General features: G+C 35.8%; 1 protein-coding gene across 1 annotated transcript; it reads left to right on the top strand.

The window, feature by feature from the left end:
• Positions 1-217: 217 nt before the first annotated feature.
• Positions 218-923, top strand: LOC142544314 (protein FAR1-RELATED SEQUENCE 5-like). The gene is made up of 3 exons (XM_075651374.1): positions 218-493; positions 575-700; positions 846-923. The coding sequence occupies exons 1-3, from the start codon at positions 218-220 to the stop codon at positions 921-923; spliced, it is 480 nt and encodes a 159-aa protein (XP_075507489.1).
• Positions 924-17175: the final 16252 nt, after the last annotated feature.

Below are 17175 nucleotides of genomic sequence, written 5' to 3' on the forward strand. Positions count from 1 at the left end.
ATTTGATAGTCTAGACGAGTCTTGGAAGATTTGGGTTGAATATGGTGGGAAAACTGGATTTGGAGTTAGGAAGCATTATTTTAACAAGAACAAGAACACCGGATTTATAACTTCATATAAATATGTTTGTTGCAAGGATGGTGTTCGTAAAAAAGACAAAAGAGATTCATTGACACTCAATTCTCGGCTTGAGACTCGAACAAATTGTAAAGTAAGAATGGACGTCACATTTGTGGATAGTAAATATAAAGTTAATGAGTTTATCGAAGAGCATAATCACCCACTCCATCTTCAAGAAACAGTTCATATGTTGTCTTCCCAACGTAAAATTACAGAAGTTCAACCCTATGAGATTGATTTGGTAGAGGATGTTGGGCTTAAGCAAAAATCAAATTTTCAGTTGATGAGTAAGCATGCAGGGGGAATAGATGGTCTTGGTTATACAATGTTGGATGCTAAAAATTATATTCGATCCATAAGACAAATAAGTATGGTATGTGGGGAAGTTGGTTGTCTGATGCGATATTTTCAACAAAAATTATCTAAAAATCCATCATTTTACCATGCTAATCAGATGGATGTGGAAGAACAAATAACTAATGTTTTTTGGGCTGATGCGAGAATGCTATTCGACTATGAGTATTTTGGTGATGTTGCTCAGCACCTCCGGTACCTCATGCATGTCTTCAAACAACTAGAAGTCAGTTCAATTTTACTGAATTATTGATGGTATGAACTTTAATGATATCTAGAAATTCTTTAGTGGGTAAAAATCTTAAGCCAAAAAAATATTAATTTTTATATGGTAAAATTGATTTTATAATATTTATTCTTATTTAATGTAGGCACAATTTGATCATCCTCACCATTCTCTTGAAGCCATGGATTTCAATAGAGATATATCCAATAATGCTCTTGAGTAGTTTTTTATTTAAAGAATAGCCGATTAACATTGTTAGTTGAAATGAAATTTCAAAACATATGAATTATTTATTTTTGATAGAAATGTGGTGTTGAATTTTAGTTTTTGATATTGCATGATTGAAATGTTCTAAATTTTAATTTAAGCATTAACATGTTAATAGTTTTATATTGTTAAAAAAAATTCATTGAAAAAAAAATTAATAATACTCATCAAATTCGAAAAAAATGATACGATTTTTCACATGTAAAAATTTAATATAGTAATTTTTAATGGAAAAATTATTAATTTAACATAAAATAATTAAAATGTTTATATTATTTCATATAAAATGGTTGGCTAATATTCGTGAAAGAATGAAAAAAATTGGAAGGAAAACAAAAGAAAAAAAGAGACGGAAAAAAGTAGAAAAAAAGAAAAAAATTGTGAAAAATTAAAAAAAAATGTCATGGCACAAGATCACCTACAGTGGTTGTAGGTGATCCGGATTCGAAATATTCACATGCTATTTGTGTGACCATATGTTTGAGAAAGGAAAGTTTGAAATGGGAGTGGGACTACTAATTTTATTTTGAAAAGGAAAATAACTTTCTATAAAGATTACATGTTTAGAAGTGAAGATTTTATTTGAGATATGATAAAAAATATATATATGCATGGTGGGTACTAAATAGCCAACGAAAACACAAGGCCGAGATAGTGGTTCGAGTAAATAGCCAACGAAGACAAAGGGGCGAGATCGTGGTTCGAGTTTATTATATGTGTATGGTCTTAACCATGGGTAACATAGATAAACCAAATATTTTAAGTGGTAAATAATTTGGTGTCTCCCTAAAAAAATGTGAGAAATTGGGGATTTATTTTTTGTAACCTTGCGATGAATGCAATTGATGAGATAAACAGGTGCTTTAAAAGAAATAGACAATATTTGAGTGGCACAGCAACGTGATGCAGTAAGCTAAGCGAAGTTTCGAACATAAGTCGATGTTTGCGCTCAGCCATACCAACATGCTCAGGAGTATGAGGAGGAGACTTGAGATGTTGGATTCCAACTGAAGGAATTTTCCTAGACTAGTAGCTTCACCACTCCCATCAGTATAAGCCGTTTGAATGGTGGTAGAAAAGTAACGTTCAACTAGGATTTAAACTTTTCAAAGAGTTGAGTAACATCATATTTATTTTTTAATAAATAGAGCCATGTATATTTTGTAAAATAGTCTACAAAAATGACATAGTAACGAAAATTATTAAAGTAGATGAGAGGTGCGGGTCCCCAACCATCTTGAAAAGTACTTCTAAAGGTTTAGAAGAAGACAACGGAGAAATGCTAAAAAGAGGTTAATGAATTTTATTACTTAGACAAGCATTACAAAATTAGTTGAGAAATTAAGTTTAGATAATGGCTTATAAAAAGCATTAATTGTTAGAGTAGGTGTCTAACAAACTAATTTGTGACTGGGACTTTATTGACTCTCATATTAAAACAATTTTTATTCTAATAATATTTTACGATTTTATCAAATTTATATAAAACTCTCGATATACCAATGGTTGCAGATTCGATTGGGATATATGAGTTGAAGGGACCTTAATGTATGCTAACATAGCTTAAGGTTCTTGCAGGCACTATCATTTATACCTAGGAGATTATGGGGCGATGCTACTAGATGCTCTTACAATAATCTGATGGGTGTAATCAGACTTAAGTTCTGACATTCTTGATCAAGGGTTTATGAAAAGAATGAGACTAATTAAGGTAAGCTCGGATAAGAATAAATGTTATTCTGAATCACATCATCCCTAAACTATTGAGGATCACACAAGTGTTGGATTTTGTGTTCTCGTTGAGATAGTCAAGTTCAAGGAGTTGATTTTGGCGACTGTTTTGATAAAGAAGTTCACAAAACTGACAGCTTCCAAAAATAGATCAATAAATATTTTGATATTCGAAATTTTCATTTTTAATTATATGAATGAGACTTTTACCATCAACACATCGAGAATGTTTGATCGTCAATCGAGGTTATAATGAGTTCACAATTATTTATTTACTAGATTTAGAATTCATTGATTAAATAATAATATTAGTAGTAATGACTACTAAGTGCAAAATTATCAAAAAATATTCTAGAAGAGTTAATTAATTGAATAATTGAATAAATTTTATTTGATTTAAAGCGCGCGTGCGCGCACACACACACACATATATATATATAATTATCAAAAGTTGATAATGATTTAATTATAGGGTAAATTGTGAAAAAATACTCAAACCAAACTAAAATTCAAATTTACTACCTACACTAAAAAACTTTGGTTCCACTACCTAAAAAGCACTTAAAAAGACAAAAATACCTTTATTTGTCCTTATAATTGATAAATCAAATGGTTGATTTTTCCTAGGAGAAAATGGTATCAGAGCCTATGTAAAATTATTTCAAACACACAAATTTATTATCATCAAGTGATTAAATGTTTGAGGAGGAGAATTTTCTCAATTAACATGAATCCGAGCCCAGGTTCGAGATTAAGTATTTACAGGATTTATTCCAGAACCCTGGAATATTTGCAACAGAAAGATCTAAATAAAGTTAGATATCAAGAAGGAACCTATCAAAGTCCTAAGGTAAAATTATGATTCAAAATAACAGGTTCTTAGAAACAGTACCGGATTCCTCTAAACTCTCGGGAGATCTTAGAGAAATTCAAAAGACGGTAAAAAATTATGGCAATATGTTGTATTATGCACCACAAAATGTGGAGAAAATTCTTGAAAATCAGGAAGAAATTCTTGGAATATTAAAGGATATTCGAAAAAGAATTCAAATCCTAGAACAACAACCAAGTTCTAGTAAGAGAACTTCAGAAGAAAGGTTACCACCATCCTTTGATACTGAACATTTGTCACATCAACAAGGAAATGCCAAAGTAGCGTCAAAACCTTTGACCGATGAAGAAAAATGATCAACCTAATTAAATATGTCTCAAAAAAAAAATTAATCTGATGACAGCTTTAGAAAGGATTGGTCTCTATGATCTACAAGAACTTGTAGAATCATTTGCAAATCTCAAGGTCGTAGATCTGAAGAATAACACAACGGGAGGTGAACAACCTTCTATAATCTGGTCATCTTCTCAGGAACTAACAAGGGAAAGTGTGGGATCTCAGAATATAAATATGAGAGAATCTCAACCCGATTTCCATACTGGTGGAGAACACACCCAGTGGGAACAAGGACAAGGAGAAATCAAATTCTCATGGACCAAACACCCTATGGAAAAACTGTTTTAGAACCTACACATCCTTATGGGGTTATACTTAACCTTGATGTAATAAATTTCAAAAACAGAGAAGATCTCATAGATGACTGGACATCTGCTATGAGAATTTCTGCAGGAACACTTGATTCCAACAGAGAAGGATTCATTAAACTTTTAGAAATGAGTCTTAAGAGATCAGTTAAAATTGCTTGGGACATGACTTTATTAGAAACTAAAAAGTCAGTCCTAACTGGAGAATCTCTTAGTGAGATAGCTGGAAAAATGGCTATCCTATTTAAAGCTCAATTTATAGGGGTAGACTATTTTATAGTCAAGATACAGAGAAAAGAAAGAAATATACTCAAGCGCTGTATAGTCTTGAATTACATGATATATGTTTAATGGATGAATATATTATGTTATTCACTAAATATAGATGGAATACAGGGGGTCGAAGAAAATATAGCTATGCAGCTTTTCTTTGCCAAAATGCCAAGTCCCGAGAGAGAAATGCTTATAAGGGAATATGTTCCTAGCAATCCAGATACGTTGGCACAAGAGCTTATTTTCTAAAAGGAAAATTGATAGAATTGTGCTATATGGCAACATTACAAAAGAATTACAAACGATTAAGGGGTATCAATAAAAGAACTCCTTTGTATTGTAAAGAAAATGATCATCCAACAATTATTGGAAATAAACCACAAAAGCATAAGAAGAAAAAATTTAGAACCCATCCTTAGGCCTGAAGTGGAAGGAGTTCTTGGAAACCAAGAGCCAAATCTTATAAATCTGGACAAAGAAGTTGACCATCAAGAACTAGGATATCATCCCAAACATCAAGTACATCTCGAAGCACAGGAAGAACAGCTACAAAGAAAACTTTTAGAAGAGCTCACACTCGAGCTAATGAAAGTTTTAAAGATTGTAATTGCTGGACATGTGGAGCAAGATGTCATATCTCAACCAACTGTCCAAAAAAGAAAAAAGAGGTATTAAACGCTTCGAGCCAACCCCGGATATTGAAGAAGCAATTATTACCAAGATCTTATTCAGGCATACCGATTTGAGAGTATTGCCTCAGATGAAAGTATATATAAAGAAGAAGAAGTCTTAAGTCAGGGAGAATCTGATGGAACTAAATCGGAATCTGACCAAAGACGAGGTGTTTCGACACGAAACACATGAAGTTTTGGCTGGATTCTTTAGCCAGACAACCATATCTCATAACATGGTCCAAAGGATCATGAGAGAAAAATCCTAGTCTACATAGATATCAAGGGTGTTCTCTGTAGGACAGGTAGAAAAATTCTTAGTAAGTCTCGGCCTAAGAAACAGAACGCATCATCTAGTCTATAAAGGTTCTAGAAGGGAAATGGTAATCTCAATGGAACTTACAGGAAATAGAATGGAGAGGCAATTAATTCATTCTGAAGAAATTAAGGAGAAATTACAAAAACTCAAGATAGAAGTAGCGCAGACCATGTCCTGGATTCATATTGGAGAATTCCAAATTATGATAAAAGCTACTTTTAAAGAAAGAATAGATTCACCTAGGGGTGGGCGCGGGCTCGGGTTTTCGGGTATCCAAAATTTCGGGTACCCGACACCAACTCGATCATGTCGGGTACCCGAAATGATCGGATATTCCGGAAAAAAAAATTACATTTTTTTTAAAAAAAAATTTTGAAAAAATATATATATTTTTCACATTTCACAAAAAATCACGTGACTATATCGAGTTATGGCTAGTCATTATATCATATTATGACTAGTAAATTAAAAAACAAATGTATTTTTCACATTTCACAAAATATCACGTCATTATATCATTTTATAATTAGTCATTTGTCATTATATCGGGTTATGACTAGCCACAAAAAATACATGTATTTTTTAAATAAATAAACAGATACATCCATAATTTTTTTTTGAAATTTTTGGGTACCTGATACCCGATTGGGTATCGGTAAAATACCTGAATCCGAACCAGAAAATTATTTTCAGGTATCGGATACCCGACGAACCCGTTTTTTTTTAAAAGATCCGCCAACCCGATCGGTTACCTGATACCCGAAAATAAACGCCCACCCCTAGATTCACCCATTGATATTGCTATATGCGATAAAGAATGAGGAACCTTCAAGATTCAGTACTAGAACTATCTCAAGAAATCTTTGCGCATAAAAGATTGTAGGAGTAATCTATCAAAGAATTGCCTACAACTTAGCAGATAGAGATTTCAGTCGAGCCTTGACATTACATCAGAATTTCAAGGAAAAAACTGATGAAAGAAGGTAATAGACCATATTCTATTACCTATCAAATTTCATATGCTCTATCTAATACACATCATTCAGAATTGTTTATTAGAAATAAGTTCATTGAAATACCTGAGATATTTCGAAAGGTTGTTCAGGCAATTTATCCAGAAATAGTTGAGTTTTCCTTAATATAGGAAACAGATAACCCAAATACAAGACAAACTAGTTCTACTGAGGAATCAAAGTCTTAGATTGGAATCAAGAAGACTATCCTTTTAAGGGGATAGAATTACAAGTTATAGATGGGGAAAAACACCTATCCAAGAAACCCAACAGGAGCCAAAAAGCTTTTCCACAATAGGAAAGCTTAAATGCCCAGAAGGATGGAAAGAAGTAGAAATAGTAACAAAGGAATCAATTCCCTTGTAATACCATATACTATTTAGAACAACCTATGATAGGAACTTACGAAGGAATGATAAATATCGGAGAATTGGAAGTTCATATCAAAAGAATTAGAGGGAAAGAACAAGATCAACTGGTTCTTGGACTAGAGTTTCTCGAGTAACATAAACCTTGGAAACGTCTAGAATATGGAATGTAGTTTATGGCAGACGATAGGATGAGGAAAAATCCAATGACCACAAGATCATTCTCGATATACATTCCAATAGGAATGTTGTACGAACAATATAATGCCTAATATTTTGCTGCTGATATTGATTGAGGTGCTGGAATCTGTACAGCAAAAAGAAGAGTTTTTCAATTAATTTGGAAGAAGAATTACCAAAGATTGATGGAAGAGATTTTTTCAGAAGAATCTTAATCTTATGTAAGGGGATTAAGAGGATTGAAATTGTAATCGGAGGTGTTGGACAAACACCTTGGTATAAGATAAAAACAACATCGATTCATTTTCATGATACAAGAGCTGACATTTTGCTAGGAAACAATTTCCTACAAATGTTTAAGTCATATACACAAGAAAATGAGACTAGAAGATTAGTGTTCACAACACCTTGTGATCACAAAATCATCGTCCAGAGACTAAGAGAGGCATTTTTACAGAAAATTGCCTATCCAGTTTCGCAGCAAGTGTGGTGATGAAGGAAAACTTCTGAACCCAAAAATGAAGGATTCTAGACGGTTTGGATAAACAATGCTCCAACTAAGAGCAGAAAAAGAGCTCCAACCAGAAAAAATAGAATGCCTTAAGATAGCTCTACATAAGAATGAGGTAGAGTTTGAATCTTAGGTATCATTAGAAGATGTCAAGAGAATGATCAAAGAAAATTACAATGAAGATTCCTTGGTATGGTGGGATAAAAATCAACTCAAAGCTTACCTTAAAATTAAGGAAGACAAAAAGTATGAATTTGTCTGATGCAAACATATCCCAATGAATATAATTAATCAAATGGATATGCATATTATAATGAAGGAACATTTGGACTTTTGTTTAATTAAAGCAGGAATTTCGTCATATAGTAGCCCAGGATTTCTTGAAAGAAATCATGGTGAAATAAAAAAGAACAAACCCAGAATAGTTATTAATTATCAAGAAATTAATAATATTATGGAGTTTGATGGGTACTTCATACCTAGTAGAGAACATATAATCAGTTGCATACGCATTGCAAAGATATTCTCTAAATTTGATTGTAAGTCCGGATTTTATCAGATTCAGATGCAAGAAGAAAGCAAGAAATTCACAGCTTTCTTGACACCACAAGGACATTATATCTGGGAAGTATTACCAATGGATTCCTAATTCACCACAGATATTCCAAAGGAAAATGAATAATCTATTTAAAGATTATTTCAAATTTATGTTCATCTATATTGACGATGTGTTGATCGCATCTAAAAATATGGAAGAACATATTAAGCATTTAGAGATTTTCTCTGATATTTGTAAAAAAGAATGACTTGTTTCTATCAGAAAAGAAAACAGTCATTGCAACAAGAAAGATCGAATTTCTAGGAATAGAAATCGATGAGTCTGGAATAATTTTGCAAGATCATATAGTAGAAAAGGTGCAAAATTTTCCAAACGAACTAAAAGAAAAGAAACAACTTCAAAATTTTTTAGGAGTTGTTAATTTTACTGGGATGTTTATTAAAAACCTAGAAAAACACCGGAAAATGTTCAGTCCATTACTGAAAAAAGATGCGAAATTTATTTGGACAAAAGAACACACACAGAGACTTAGCCAACTAAAGAAGATTTGTAAAAATCTTTCTAAAATGGTTATTCCTCAAGATGAAGATGATCTGGTATTATATACGGATGCTAGTGATCATTGGTGGGCGGCAGTGTTAACAAAGCTCACTCCAGATGGAGAACAGCCATGCAGATATTGCAGTGGACTATTCTCAGATGCAGAAGTCATAAGATGGCATATCAACGAAAAGAAATTCTATGCAGTAAAAAGGACTTTTGAAAAATGGTCATTATTTTTACTTGCATAGAAATTCATTTTGAAAATTGATAATACACAAGTGAAAACTTTCTTAAGAAATATAATAGAATCTAAACCTAACAAAGCAAGATTATTAAGATGGCAAGCACTATGTCAGAATTATATTTTTGATATTGTGATAATTAAATCTCATGAAAATATTCTTGCAGATTTTTTAACAAGAGATGGACAGCGGTGATATCGATGACATCATCAAGATGCAGAGACATTTGAGGGAACACCTTGAAATGCTTCAAAACGAGTTTAACAAGCTGGTCTTAAACGCAGAAGTTGCGGGAAGACTACAACAAGCCGATAAGAGAATTGTCTCTGATCGAATCACAGGATGTTTACAGGCTTATACTCAGTTATGGTCTGTAATGCAAAGGCATATCCTCTAAAGCATTGAGAAGCCACTGGTTTCCCAAATGGAGAGTTTTCTATACAGGACTCTATACCTGGAGCAGGATATTCAAATACCCCTAGCACAAATGTTAAGTCGAGATCATCTCCAGATGAGTCGGCTGAAACAAAAATTGAGACTCCAGATCCTTATATCGAGTCCTCAAATCAACCCTTCACCTCGGGAATTGAAGAGGAAAAGATCAACCTTAGACCGAATACTCACAAGGATAAATCTAATGTTGATACTAATGAAGCAGCAATTTTTCCATTTCAGGTTTAACAACAAAATTGGGATAAATTAAAAACAAGAGTAGGCATTAACCTAGCTACTATCAGGGTTGATGTTTCAGAAAAATATCCTAGGGTATGGATGAAACCAAATTCATATCCAAAGGAGGTCAAAGTTTGGTATGAATTCGAGGATCTTGCCTCAGTTTGTATCACATCGCCGAGCTTCCTAGAAATTTCAGGATTACCGAAATGGGTCCAGGAAGCTGTTCATAAAACTTGGCAAATAATGATTATTTAGCCAGAATAGATATTCTAAAATTATACTTCTTCAGTACAGCCCCAGAACCAGCAGGAAAAAGCTCACACAAAGCCTTTCATTTTATCAAGCTAAGGAGGCTAGATACAAATATTCAAAAATTTATCCAAAATCCTATGTCAGAAGAAACACCCCTTATTGCTTCAATAACTGAAGATGACATTTACTGAAAGAGGATCGATTAAGGTGCCCTAATGCGCAACGGAAGTTTAAAATTTTGTTTTTCAACAAGAAAATCGCACACCCTAATTCTATAATGTGTAGCAAATACAAAAACACGAAATATGTCATACATAGGGTGTTTTAAGAAAATATACCTATCAATCTTAAAAGATTGATGTTGGCTCCAACTTAGTTGATATACAACTAAGCTCTTGATGGCAAGACAATCTTCAAGCTTCCTTCCTTCAAAATAAGGCCCACCACCAACTAGCTAAAATCCTTCTTATTTTGCACTAGAAAAATAAGAGGATTTTTCAAAAAGAAGTCTAGGATTTCCTCAAGAAATTGAAGAACAAAACTGGGGAGAATTTTTGGTTCAATATTTCGGCCAAGGTGGGTGTGAAGGAGAGAAGGGGAGAGCTTTCTTGGTCCTTGAAAGTGATAAAGGTGCATGAGCATGCCATGCAATTTTTTAATGAAAAATTAATCCCCAACTCTTCACCTCCCTAGCATGCTTTTTAAGTGGGCTTGTAACATTTACAAAGCCCATGGACTTTATTTAAATGTCTCACACACACATTTGAGTCCATTTAAAACTTTACTCGTTTTTACTCAAGCCCACTAGTTTAATAATTATTTCTAATTGGGCTCTATAAGGCCCAATGTTGTTTAATTAATCCAACACTTGAATTAATTTAATTATTTGGACTCTACTAGGTTCACTAGTGTTTAATTAATTCAACACTTGAATTAATTTAATTTAGTCCATAATAATATTTATGAAAATCACAATTTTCAAATACATTATTTGTTTGGCCAGCTTTTAATTTAGGAACACTTTCTCAAATTAAAAGTTACATTTTTCTTATAGAAGTCATACTTCTATTTTATTTACGTTTATAAACTCATTTATAAGCCGTTCAACACATTGAACTATTTTACTTCTCAACGATATCTAGAAAGCTAGCACTTGTGTGGCCCTCAATGGTTCATTGATACAACTAGCCGTGTGTACACATCTCCATGTGATTCGGACTAAACATGTCCTTATACGAGCATACCCCAATTGCTCCATTCTTAATTATCAACTTCTTATTAACAAGAACGTCAGAACTCAAGTTTGATAGTACCCAACCAATCATGTTAAACGCCTAGCAACATCGCTTACATGATTCCCTAGGTATCAAATGATAGTGCCTGCAAGAACCATTCAATTATGGTTAGCGTACATGTGCGGTCCTTTCAACTCATATATCCCGACCGAATCGACAACCATTGTTATATCGAGAGTTGTCAATGAATCGATACTATGTGTCATGTCGTAGTTGCATCGATGGTGTAATCTATGAAACCTCTTTCATAATTACCACCATATTCTGATCAGATATTTCATACTACATACACATGAGTTCACATAGGATATCCATACCCGAAGGTAAGCAGTGAATCCCCGACTACAATGCATCGACTCCTATATGTTTCGACAAAACACCCAACCTTGCCACCTGATGACCCCATGAGAGTCGATAAACAAGTCAAAGTGCAATGCTAGCACATAGAGTCTCAATGTTGTCACGGGTCATAAGGACTAATGGTGTACAATCATAAACTAGGACGTTTCCACTCGATAATTGAGAACCACTTGGAAAGGACAGTCCTTTATGGAGGGTTGTTCAGTTCACTCTACCAGGAGCACCTATCTGCATGCTCGGACATCACAATGTCCCCTACCAATGAAACATGGTACTCACATCGCAGATACTAGTCTCGAACTCGAGCGGCCTATATCCTTCTTAGCGGCGGCTGAATTGACTCGGAACTGTTTAGAATATACAGTATTCCAAATATGAGTTTCATGATACTCATCATATGAGAATCTCATATTCTTTCTACTATTTGTATATTCAAGGACTTTATCTATGCAACTAGCATGGGTATACAGATAAAGAAGTGTCAAAACAATAATTTCAAATATTATTAAAATAAAGATTGTTTATACATAGAGTTTAAACATGAACCCTCGGCCAACACTTGGCTCGACGGGTACCTACTCTAACAATCTCCCACTTGTACTAGAGCCAACTACCCATATGCTTCAAAACCATCGATTCGCGATGCTTCTCGAATAATGGTCCAGGTAAAGGCTTAGTTAGCGGATCAGCAACATTTTCTGCAGAGCCAACTTTGTCAATCGAGACTTCTCCTCTTTCAACAATCTCTCGGAGGATGTGGTACTTTCTCAATACATGTTTGGACTTCTGATGAGACATTGGCTCCTTTGCTTGAGCAAAAAACACCTGGGACAGGAGCAACTCCATTAGGAATGATGCCCAACTCTTGGACGAAATTCCTTATCCAAACAGTCTCCTTTGCTGCAGCTGATGCAACAATGTATTCTGCCTCAGTGGTGGAATCCGCTGTACTGTCTTGCTTGGAACTCTTCCAAGAGACAGAAACACCATTGAGCATGAATATAAACCCTAGAGGTTGACTTCGAGTCATCGATATCGCTTTGAAAGCTAGAGTCGGTATAGCCTTCCAATTTCAGTTCTCCACCCCCATTGACCAAGAACAATTTATTGGTCCTTTTCAAATACTTGAGGATGTCTTTCACAGCTTTCCAATGTGGAAGACCAGGGTTCGATTGATATCTACTCACTACACTTATTGCGAAAGCCACGTCAGGACGTGTAGATATCATGTCATGCATGATGCTACCAATTGCAGATGCATACGAAATGCGGGTCATCGCCTCTATCTCTGCATCAGTCTTGGGAGACATAGACTTGGATAGGGACACGCCATGACACATTGGTAGATGTACTCTCTTAGACTCATCCATCGAGAACCTCTTCACGATGGTATCAATGTATTTGGACTGGGTGAGACCAAGCAATCTTCTTGATCTATCTCTATAGATCTGTATTCTCAATACAAAAGATGTTTCACCCAAGTCCTGCATCGAGAACTTACTCGCTAACCATATCTTGGTTGATTGCAACATTCCTACATCATTCCCAATGAGTAGAATGTCATCAACATAAAGCACTAGGAATGTCACAGCATTCCCACTGACCTTCTTATACACACAGGGTTCCTCAGGATTCTTAGTAAAACCAAACATCTTTGATTGTACTATCGAATTTAATGTTCCAACTCCTAGATGTCTGCTTTAGACCATAAATAGATCTCTGAAGTTTGCATACCATATGCTCACTTCCGACAGATGTAAACCCTTCAGGTTGAGACATGTAAATCTGTTCCTTAATATCCCCATTAATAAAAGCTGTCTTGACATCCATCTGCCTATCTCATAGTCATAGCATGCAGCTATGGCTAGCAATATCCTAATGGACTGAACATTGCAACTGGAGAAAAGATTTCCTCAAAGTCAACTCCTTGTATTTGAGTAGATCTTTTTGCTACCAATCGCGCCTTGAAGGTCAATACCTTCCAATCCGCCCCAAGTTTCCTCTTGTAAATCCATTTACGCCCTATGGGAACAATTCCCTCAGGTGGATCCATGAGATTCCACACTTGGTTCGAATGCATGGAATTCATCTCAGATTCCATTGCTTCAAGCCACTTGGATGAATCCGCATCAGATAATGCTTCCTTAAAGGTCCTTGGATCACATCCATGGTTAGGCTCATCATGACCCTCTTCAAGAAGTAGACCATACCTCATAGGTGGTCTCGAGACTCTCTCGGATCTTCTAGGAGCTTGTATCTCCTCTCTTGGCTCTTCGGGTGTGGGTTCTATAATTGTGGGTGTTTCTCGAACCTCTTCGAGTTCTATCATCTCCCCTTTTCTATCCAATAGAAATTCATTTTCCAAAAAGGTTGCATTCCTAGAAACAAACACCTTTGTTTCTCTGGGATGATAGAAATAATATCCAACAGAATTCTTTGGATATCCCACAAAGTAATATAAAATGGATCGACTATCCAATTTATCTCCCACTACATGCTTCACATAAGCAGGGCATCCCCATATTCTAAGATAAGAATATTTGGGAGGCTTACCCATCCATATCTCATATGGTGTCTTATCAACTGCCTTTGAATGGACATTGTTCAACAACAGTGCCGCTGTCTCAAGCGCATATCCCCATAAGGATGGCGGTAACTCCGTGAACCCCATCATAGACCGAACCATGTCCATCAAAGTCCGGTTACGACGCTCCGAAACTACCATTCAACTCTGGTATAGTAGGTGGAGTCCACTGCGAGAGAATCTCATTCTCCCTAAGATACTCTTGGAACTCGGCACTCAAGTACTCACCACCTCGATCCGATCTAAGTGTCTTGATGCTTCGTCCCAACTGTTTCTCTACTTCACTTCTGAATTCTTTGAACCTTTCAAAGGCTTCAGACTTGTATTTCATCAAATACACATACCCATACCTTGAAAAGTCATCGGTAAAGGTGATGAAGTTGGCATGTCCATGCTTAGTGGTGATGCTAAGCGGACCGTACACATCGATATGGATCAAATCCAATAACCCTTTGGCTCGCTCCACATGGCCCTTAAAGGGAATTTCGGTCATCTTTCCTTTTAGACAGGATTCACAAGTCGTAAGAGCATTAATATCAGACATATCAAACATGTCCACTCCCACTAGCTTGTTCATCCTTCTTAGGGAAATATGTCCTAATCGAGCATGCCACAATTGTGTCGAATTTAGAGTATCTTGTTTTCGCTTGTTTGTTGTTGTTATTGCTTGGACATTGTTTAGTGGAATATATTTCAATTTTAAGGTATAGAGATCGTTTTCAAGTTCTCTAGTACCAACTAAACATTCATTCTTGTAAATGTTGCAAACACCTTTGCTAAACAAACAAGAAAATCCATCTTTATCAAGCATAGAAATGGAAATAATGTTTTTCACCAAATCTGGTACAAACAAAATATCTCTCAAAATCAACTTAAAGTCATTGTTCAAAAGTAAGTAAACATCTCCTACGGCCTTGGCAGCAACTCTTGCTCCATTGCCCATCCTCAAGAAGGTCTCACCTTCCCTAAGCCTTCTACTTCTTCTCATCACCTGCAAATCATTACAGAGATGTGAGCCACAACTAGTATCCAATACCCAAGAAGTAGAGTTAATTGAAATGTTTACATCAATATAGAACATACCGTTTCCAGAACTCTTCTGGGCAAGATATTCCCTGCAGTTACGCCTCCAATGTCCAGGCTTCCTGCAGTGATGACAAATATCAGCAGTCTTGTCAGCCTTCACTGGTATGGCTGCCACAGCGGGACCCGGAGTCTGCCTCTTCAAGGGCACGTTCTTCTTGGGGCGTTGGAAAGAACGCTTCTTTCCCTTCCCACGTGGATTGGTCTTCGTACCAGATGAAGAACCCACATAAAGAACCGGCTTCTCTTTCTTGATGGTGGACTCAAAGGTCACAAGCATGTTCACCAACTCCTCAAGGGTTGGCTCCATCTTGTTCATATTGAAAATTCACCACAAAAGGATCAAATGAGCTAGGCAGTGACAAAAGCAACACGTCGGTGGTCATTTCCGAAGGCAACACCAGATCCATGCCAACGAGTTTGTCCACGAGCCCAATCATCTTTAGGCCATGCTCATGGACCGAAGCCCCATCTCGCATGCGTAAAGTGATTAGCTCCTTGACGGTAGCATGCCTAAGAGGCCGCGTTTGCTAACCAAAGAGCTCCTTGAGATGCAAATGAATGTCAGCAGCATTCTTTGCATCCTCAAAACGCCTCTGCAGCTCATCATTCATATAAGCCTGCATATAACACCTGGCTTTCAAGTCATGGTCACACCATTCCTTGTAAGTTTGCAATTCCTCAGGAGTGCAGTCAGTCAGAGCCTCAACAGGGGGCGACTCAGTCAGTGTATATGCTATCCTTTCGAATTCAAGACAATTTTTAAGTTTCTTAGCCAGTTGAGGTAGTTAGGTCCGGTTAATACGTGTTTGTCGAGTATTGCAGATAGCGGATTGCGAATCGAAGACATTGTCAAAAATAGTACTGAAAAGTAAAACAGATAAATGTTAATGACTATTTTAAAATATTTAATAAGATATAAAGTATGGACTTTTACTTTATAAATGTTTACTCCCACTGTTTTGACATCTTTCACTACCCTCTAGTGAAAACGGGAAACTCCTTTCCTCTGTAGGTACGCAAGGTCCAATTAGTGAATTATGATCCCGAATAATATCAGCCAATCACAATTCCTAAAAGGTAGTTTCCAATTGCATCACCATGCAACCCTCTACGTATACTTTTGTGTCACATTTGATTAGGACCCAATAATATGACGTCGTTCATCTTTACGTGTCAAGCCTTACCCATCGATGTTGAACCTTAATGGACGGTCGCCATGAGTTCCCTCAATAATATGAGCTGAAATCATGGGAGTTCCACGTAGTTCACATCACCATGTCAATGGATGTCACAGCTTTCCGGCACCCAGGGCCCCCCAATAATATGAGCCGAGCCCCGAGCACGGGTAGCGTTCATCATGCACCCATTGTCGATGGAAGACATGGAAATTATAAAAAACTTCATAATTCCCCTTTTCGGGCTTGATATTAATTTTGAATCTTATTCAAAATGAGGGTTTTTAATTTTGAAAGGTCTCATCATTAATTTTATTTAAAAGCTCGCCATGTTTGATCGTATGTTTGTCGGATTCATGCAACTTTGTTATTATCATAATAATAACACACATACTCATTATTTATAACATATCATGCATATATTATAAACAGTAAACAAAACAAGGATGATCAATCATCCCAAAACTAATGGCCCGTGTTAGCTAAGCACGGGCTTAGGTCCAATCCTAAAGAAATGCATGAGATGCAAATGCAACTATTACATAAGCTTCCAATATTTACATGTCTTTGATCTTCATAATCATCAAGGCCACCATCTTCAAATCTTGATCTTCCACTATTCTAATATTTACAAATAAATATCCATGGCAAATAGGGATACATCTCATGGGGTGGGAACGGGCCATAAACCAAGCCCACTTTATAAATTGATAATTATAACAATCATTCAACACAAAATATCCTAGCATACACCTAGCAAATTGGGCTTGGGCTTTTGATCATCTTTCATACATAATATCACATATCATACACCATCAATTAATTATCACAATAA

Source organism: Primulina tabacum, chromosome 5, assembly GCF_025594145.1.
Source record: "Primulina tabacum isolate GXHZ01 chromosome 5, ASM2559414v2, whole genome shotgun sequence".
Lineage (NCBI taxonomy): Eukaryota > Viridiplantae > Streptophyta > Magnoliopsida > Lamiales > Gesneriaceae > Primulina > Primulina tabacum.